This window comes from Echinops telfairi, unplaced genomic scaffold, assembly GCF_000313985.2.
Source record: "Echinops telfairi isolate 266 unplaced genomic scaffold, ASM31398v2 ScPeMD7_60;HRSCAF=208, whole genome shotgun sequence".
Taxonomy (NCBI): domain Eukaryota; kingdom Metazoa; phylum Chordata; class Mammalia; order Afrosoricida; family Tenrecidae; genus Echinops; species Echinops telfairi.
In genome coordinates, this window is record NW_022103958.1 from 44,337,555 (window position 1) to 44,346,173 (window position 8,619).

Genomic DNA, 8,619 nt, shown 5'->3' on the forward strand with positions numbered 1-8,619 from the left:
CATATTTTGTTTGTTTGTTTATTTAACTTTAGGACTCGAATTGCTATCTAATTGGTAGTAAACTACTTCATAGTCAATGTATAAAGAACATAATTATTCACATTCTAGCTTGCAAATCAACTCATTAATCTATGATCATTAATTGGATGAAATATTACAATATTAGGAAAATGGGCTAGTTCTTTCAGGCATTACAACACTGCTATTTGTTTGTTTCTGGATTAGATAGCAGATGGTCTTCTAAATTCCAATGAATCGGAGTATACAAGAGGGCTTCAAAAAGTTCGTGGGAAAATTACATTACCTTTTGATTCCATTTTCCCACAAATGTTTGAAGTCTGCTAGTTCTGAGTAAATATAGCATGCTTTTCCTAATGCTACATGCTGATAAACTCATTCACTAGGACTCTTTGCCCTCTAGCATTTTTTTCAGGGTGACTTTTACTTCCGTGTTCCTTAGACTATAGATCAGGGGGTTGAGCATAGGAATTACAAGACTATAAAACACAGAGACCACTTTGTTGTACTTCCAAGCATTCCCAGTTCTAGGTTGCCGTAGGTACATGAAAAACAAGGTGCCATAGAAGATGATGACCACAGTCAGGTGCGAGGCGCAGGTGGAAAATGCTTTGCACTTGCCCGCGGAGGACTGGATCTTGATAATGGAAAAGAGGATGCAGATGTAGGAGATGAGCACGGTCAGCAGGGACCCTGTGAGATTCACGGCCGAGAAGATCAAGAGTTGCTTTTCTTTGTTGTGGGTGTCAGAGCAGGAGAGAGCAAGGAGAGGCGGGTCTGCGCAGTAGAAGTGGTGGATGACGTTGGAGTCGCAGAAGGACAACTGGAAAGTCAGAACTGTCTGTATGACAGAGTTCAGGAAGCCATAGGTATAAACTCCTATCACCAACTCCCTGCAGACCCGCTGAGTCATAATGGCCGTGTAAACCAGGGGGTTGCAGATTGCCATGTAGCGGTCGTAGGCCATCGTGGCCAAGAGGAAGCATTCCGTGGTGGCGAAAGCACTGGAGAAGTATAGTTGAGCAAAACAGCCTGCAAAGGAGATGGTTTTTTTCTTCACTAACAAATTTTGCAGCATCTTGGGCCCAATGGAGGAGGAGTAGCAGAGATCAATGAATGCCAGATGACTGAGGAAATAGTACATGGGGGTATGCAGTCGTGAATCCACCTTGATGAGCAGGATCATGCCCAGGTTTCCCACCAGGGTGATGAGATAAATGACCAGGAATACCACAAAGAGGGGGAGCTGAAGCTCAGGACGGTCTGTAAATCCCATGAGGACAAATTCTGTCACGGTGGTATGATTACCTCTTGCCATTTTGTTCTCCTGTCTGTTGCAAAAAGAAGTAATATGCCTTAAAAAGAGCAGATACTTTCAGAAGAGCTTCCAAACACTTGTTCTAACCCTAGTTGACAGGACTTTGGCTGCAACTGCCTAATGGCTAAAGGCAATCATTAATCATAAAGTTTCATTCTGCTAAAATAAGAAAATCTGAGCTCACATTTAAAAAAATATTTAAGCCGACGAAATTATTGTGTTTCCCTAGGATAGATCCTATTTCATATTAACAGTATAAAAGTTTTCGATTCAACAAACACTTTTGGATCCTAGTTGGGGCCAGGTAGGGTGTTTGGTTCTGGAATGCAGAGGCCTGTACAACATTACCTTGGTTGTCAAGAGTAATAGAAGAGTCGGTAACATGACCCTTACTTTGTGTAATTCGTCAATCACATAAAGAATTATTCCACAAGGGTGTGGTGGGGACACATCCTTATAATGTAGCAGAAATACAGAATGCTGTGGCGGGAGAGATGAATATGGACTGTTGAAAGAGGGAAAGTTTATCTATCCATTCTTGTTCATTTATCGAACACATCAAAAAAATGACACTGTGCCAGATATTATGCGAAATGAGGGCGATGCAAAGGTAAAATACATTTCTGTCTTCAATGAGCTCACAGGCTGTATGAGAAAGAAATACATAAACTACTAGTTACAATGAAATGTGTGTACTGTTGAGAAAGAGAATTGCCTTAACTCATTGTGCCTGGGTGGTCAAACTATTATCTTACCCATCTGCTAACCAAAAGAATTAAAGTTAAAGTCCATAGGTGGTGATCTACTTCTCAAAAACTAGCCATTGAGTGCTCTCTAATCAAGTTCTACTCTGACATATGTAGGGGCCGGGTGCCATGAGTCAGAGATGACGCTACACCAGCAGGTACCCTAATTCGACATGCGGACCATGGAGGTGGGAGTTATGGGAGTTGGGAATCAGAAAGTCTTTCAGGAAATGATATGGAAGTGTCCTAAATAATTTTAAACTGTACATTTGGACTCTAAAAGTAGCACATCCATTTAGTTAAAATTTCAAAGGGGACAGAAAAATTTAAATGGAAAACAAACAAATTCTCTTTTCCCTATCTACCATATCCTAGCTTAATGGTATCCGGTGTTAACAGGTTGTGTTTACATGCGTATGCATGCTTCTAGACAAAGCTTAGGAATAAGCAAGTATGACCACACACACACACACACACACACACACACACACACACACACACACTTTCAATATCATTGCCATTAAGGCTTTGAACTTTGTTTTTCTTCACACAAGGAAGTATTTCCAAAGTAATCCCATTTTAATAGCTGCATCATAATTATTCACAAATTCTCTCTTAATGAATGTTTCCAATTTTTGGTTCTTTTTTCTCCTATTTTGAATAAAGTATACGAATAGAAGATAATTAGACCTGGAATTTGGGTCAAAAGGGACATTCATTTTCTCTCTTGATGAAGATTGAAAAATTGACCGAGTCGTATTTCCAACAGTGTGACAAAAACTCTCAACACTCTTATCCAAAGTTTTAGCAAGTTCAAACCTTTTCCAACATGATAGGTAATATTGGTAATCTATGTCCTCTATATTTGCATGTTTTAAAAAAAATTGTGAATCGGTTTTAACCTTTTCAAGCACCTATGTATGTTTGCATGCGTATTTTAAAAAAATGACCTCAGTTTATTTAATGAATAGACAACCTGTGTCTGAGCTCTGTTTACTCTCTTGCCAACAGCCATCCTTTGGCAACAGCAAAGGCCCAGGACTGTGAGTATCAGCAGCATGGCTCACCCCTACGCGATTTAGCTGGGAATGAGGGTCTCGCAGATTCTGGGTGTATCAGCTGGGGACTATCTGGACAAGGAATGCTCTAGTGTTGACATGTGTGGGGACTGCGAAGGAGCAAGGGTATATAAAAGAAATTAGTGGGAGAAAAGCTGGCTAGGGGGAATGGGTTACCATATTGGGAGGAGCTTTGAATATCAGGGAGGTTTTAGTCACTATTTCAGTAGTGAATGTAGACTCATTAAAGATTGGAACAGTATAATGACTTCATCAATATTCAGGATTTAGGAGGTTAATCTAGTAGTGTGCACAGCATGGCTTGAAGGGAAAGAGCTATCACCACGACCACCAACTAGGATGTTTGCCATATACGAAGTGATGAGTCTGGACCAAGGAAATGGTGGTGGGGGTGTAGAAAGGAGATAGACATGAGAGCTACTCCAAAGGAGAGTCTATATCAGTTGGAAAGGGACTGGAATTGAGTTTTCAAGTCTGGGAAATCAGGATAATGATCATGTAAAAGGTGATGCTCTAATTTTATCTTGTCTCTTTCCTATGAAGATCCGACCCAATTTAAACTCACCCACCTAGATGAATGTACCAAAATCGAGATCATATAATTCAAAAGTAGAAAAGAATTAAGGGGAAAGAAAGCAGATTTGCCTACTGTATCTATTTAAATGTATCTCTTGTGTCTAGATCTCTCTTGGAAGAAGTACAGCCAGAATGCTCCTTAGAGGCAACAATGCTGAGATTTCCTCTCAAGAACCTTGGACATGTTATAAGGAGAGACCAGTCCCTGGAGAAGGACATCATCTTTGCCAAAATGGAGGTGCAGCAAAAAAGAGGAAGGCCCTCAAAGAGGTGGACTGACACAGTGGCTGTCAACAGTGGGCTCAAACATAAGACAATTGTGAGGATGGTGCAGCACCGAATGCCGTGTAGCTCTGCTGTACCATGAAGCAGATGGTTCCTAACAGCATCTATTTGGCAAGGAGTGGGTTAGGAGGGAGTGATGCAGAATTCGGTTTGGGGGATGTCATCAATCTCCCTCACTGCCACCAAGTCAATGCTGGCTCATAGAGAACCCTGTGGGTTTCCAAGATTTTAACTGTGTTCAGCAGTAGAAAGCTCAGTTTTTCTCCCGTGGAGTTGCTGGTGGTTTCGAACTGCTGGCCACGAGGATTGCACCCCAATATATAACCACTCAGAGACACACACACACACACACACACACATCTTTGTATATGATGATAAAAACTGTGGAAATCAGTGAGATCATTCAGGGAGATAGACATAGCTGGAAGTAAGGGTTAAAGAGTAGTCTTCTTAGAAAAGCCTATCTTTAAGGACTAGGGAGCAGGAAAAAAGGGTCAGCAGGAAATAAAACCCAAACCCTTTTCTCCTTTAGATATCCAGGCTTGCTCAGGTCAGAAAATGACGCTGTGCCTCTTACGTGTGGGCCTTTGTTGGCATCTTGGTTTGTAGCAGCAGTGATGTGTTTTGCTGTGGCCTTTTTTCTACATAACACCATTAAACAGAACAAAACCCACAAGTCCTCAGGTACTGGACTTAAACAATCTTACTCAGTAAAATGTTTGCTGTTATCTTCTGAGGTCTGGGCGTCCAAAGGTAGCAAACATTCTTTTAGGCTAATTTCTAGGGTTGGCCAACTCTTCCCAGCTCCCTTCATTCCGGGCTATGAATGCTCCCATACAAACAGATACGGAAAGGCTGAGTAACTCTAAGAGACTTCACAAGCAGGATGTGCAGCGTTTAGCTTTATTTAACAACTTTTGCCTAATAAAGGATTTTTGCTGTATTATCTGCAATTGATATGATTTTACATTTGCCCATAAAGTTCTTAAGATTTGGTTGATGCATTATTATTTCTAACTTTTAAAAAATTACTGTTTTATCAGGTATTTACTCATCATCTATGATATGTAAATGCTTTTCCACATTTTAGAAGGTGTGAGTTCTTTGGAGAACTTCTAATTGAATGTTTTTCTTAATAGGTCTCACCCACACACCTAAATTTGTTTTCTTCATGTACAACTAAGCATAAGATTTCCTGAAAATATCAATATTTAGTCTACTATTTCTTAGACTATAAGTAGATCTACTGATAAATTCTAACAAGCATAAATTTTAATACCAGATTTTTTCATTTAAACTTAAAATTGTAAATCTTTAAATTTTAATCTTTTAAAATATAACAATCATTTAAATATTTGACTTTTGACTGTATCTAAAAGAAAATTTGTCATCATCTTTAAAAATAAATACTGAGTAAATAAAAATAAATACTGAGTTCTGTGATTTAATTATTCCCACATTTAATGATAGTAACCAATACTTATTTGAATACTTCCAATGTGCAAAAAATTGGTTTACATGTTTTATATATTTAAAAATTTAATATGTGACTATTATAATACCCATTTTCTGCAGTGTGGCTTAAAACAACTTTCTAAATTCAAAAAGTGGACAAGTTAGGATTTGATACTAGGTAGGCTGACTCCAGACTTTACATCTAAATCATTCTGCTTTCATATTACTAATTTCTCAAGATTTATTTATTTCATTGTTTTATCTTACCTATTTGTTTCTTGCAATGTAAGACTCTTGTGAGAAATTTTAAGCACGTGGGAATGAATTCAATAACACTTCCTTTTAATTTGTTCAGACATATTTAACTTTATTTTTATGTAACTATTATATTCAATACTTGACAACCTAGAATGTTGTTCTGTTCTTTACCATCAATCAGTGTGACCGAACAATTCCAACTACTTTGTTAAATAACCTGAGGGGAGAAACTTCACTTCTGGCGAGGAGGAGGAACGTGAGCATCTAATTAAAGGTATATATGTGTCCCCAAGAAAGTTTAATTCATACAAAATTTTGTATGCCGTTTCAGAAGCTTAATGTGTTTACCAGGCCACTGTTATGGGTCCCTCATAGAGTAATGCACTGAAAAAACAATCCCACATTTACCAAGTTAATCCTCCAATCCTTCTTCATTCCATTTCTCACAGAAGCAAAGCACATGTGTCCTAAAGTCTTTTCTTTTGCACAGTCCCAGAACTGGAACTCTTGTCATGGCGACCTTGTACAGGCTAAGACGTTAATACAACTTACCCAGGACCTGTGGAAAAGTGGGTCAGGATTCCCAATGCCCTGGAAGCATCCACTCAATTCATTTCCAGTCCGACAAACAGGCTTCTTCATGACTAACTGGAAGGTTGGTTTCTGTGTTCACATGGACAAACTCTCGAGTATTTATAAAGTTAAACTATAATGAGACTGTTATCTCTTGTTATTACAGAGCTTCCTGGATACCAAGGGAGCAGATTATACAGAGTATCTATGAGATATTTTACATTTGATTTCAATCACTCTTGGGACTTAAAATCCCTGAATCATTCCGGTAACTAATGATGACTCAAGTTGTGATGCTTCGGGCATGTTCTCAGATGACTTCCAAGTCAAGAGACTGGTGCAATGCCAGGAGACAGTCTTCCTGCCTTTGTCAGGACTTCTACTGAACAGGCTACTCTGAAGATGTAGCTGGCGTGAGGACCCAGGAATATTTAGTAGGGCACTAGGCAAAATTATGCAAAGACTGCATGGCTGGGATGCATGATGGGGTATTTTTGCCTATAAAAAAAAGACAGTTGGGGCTAGCATATTTATCACAATAGGTAATGTAAGAGAAAGCAGTCTTATTTTTCCTACTGTTACTTATTTCCCGTTGGGTCAAATTGAGAAATAAAATTATAATCAAAACCAGGTCAGAGACTAATGTTCTAATGATCCCATAGGTCTCCTTCCCTTCCCTTCTCCCTTCCTCATCCCCATCTGGATTGAAACTGAAGCAATCAGTAGTACCACTGTCAAGGTCAGGGTCTGTTTCTCAATGCAGCTAGACTTTCCTCATGGTCCCCAGGGAGAAGCGATTAGAACTTGGCCTTCTAGGTCAATAATTGCAGCAATTAGATTTAGTACGACCCTAAAGTATTTTTGCAAAGAAAACTGCTCTTAATCTCAACATTCAGAGCAAGGCAGAGCTAAGGAGGAGCAGTCTCAAATTGAAAAGTACATATTCTATTTCTCAGTCACTCATTCAGATTAACAGGGAGAAAACTGCAGAAGTACGCTGAAGGCAGATTCAGAGATGGTTAAAGTAGCCCTTGCTTATCAGTTTTATCATATTAAATAATTTGTACCTGTCTACTGTCTACTGTCAATTATCTTTTCTTCTAGTTATAGGAGAACATTTCCAGATAACAGGGTGTAGGGTGAAATTTGATTTCGATTTGCTAATGGAGGAAGTCTGCAATTTTGCAAATGTCAAATGTGATCACAGAAATAGGACTTTTATTTCTAAAGCTTTAAAACTGGTCTGCTTTTTTGAGCAGGGACTGAAAAGACTGGTAAGGAAAGAAGGAGGAGTGGACACAGAAAGCACAGGGAAGAAATGGGATAAGTGAGGTCACATCGTGGGACAGCGATCGATGAGATGTAACAAAATATGTACGAATTATTGAACGGAAAACTGGTTTTCCCTGTAAACCTTCACCAAACCCACAATAAAAAGTTAAAAATAAATAAAAGGACTGGAGCAAGAAAAGTCAGGTGAACTACTGCCATTCTTGTCACAGTTCATGTCTAACTCCAGTTCGAATTCTAAAGATACATTCTTGCCAATATTTTTCCTATGAAATATTAACTATTAGTGAATCAATTATATTATTGTTGTTATTATTAGGTGCCTATTAGGTTGCGGTACAACAGAAGCAGTTACCGCCTGGTAATATACCATCCTCACAATCATTGCTATCTTTGAGCTCATTGTTGCAGCTCCTTTGTCAATCCATCTTGTGGGCATTCCTCTTTTTCTCTGACCAGCTACAATAAATTAATTACAGACATTAATATGAAGGAGAAAGTCAGTCAGACTGTCTACAGGCTGCGTTTTCACAGAGCAGATCACATTATGTGTCCTGCCCAAATGTCCAGGGGGTGAGGAGGAGAGGAGAAACTGGCACTGTGGATCTCACGGAGAGCGAAGGAAAACTGACCATGGTACTTTGGAACCAAAGAGAAGTTCTAAGTCCGGCAGTGTCAGTCCACGGTGAGACTCTAAAGAGGAGGAAGGTGTCTATAAAGATACACCAGGTAATGAGGTATAATGCTTATTTATGAAGAACTGGTATTAATGGGAGATTCATGTGTGGTTCATACATTCAACTGGGGATAGGCTTTCAGACAGCATACTCAAAGTGTCAGGAGAGCAATTTTAAATAATGCTACCTTGTTCTACCACAACCAAGAATTCTCTGGCCCTAAGTGATTTTTTCATAGAAATGTGAATTGGTGGCTACTTTGAATTATCTGGAATGGCTGATGTACTGTGAGATTTGGTTCGTGGCTGGGTTATTCCCAGATTAGTAGAGCGAAAACTCAGTGA

At 39.1% G+C, this 8,619-nt stretch overlaps 1 protein-coding gene across 1 annotated transcript; it reads right to left on the reverse strand.

The window, feature by feature from the left end:
* Positions 1-400: 400 nt before the first annotated feature.
* Positions 401-1,336, reverse strand: LOC101642531 (olfactory receptor 1030-like). The gene has a single exon (XM_004716416.1). It carries the CDS (start codon positions 1,334-1,336, stop codon positions 401-403), a length of 936 nt encoding a protein of 311 aa, XP_004716473.1.
* Positions 1,337-8,619: the final 7,283 nt, after the last annotated feature.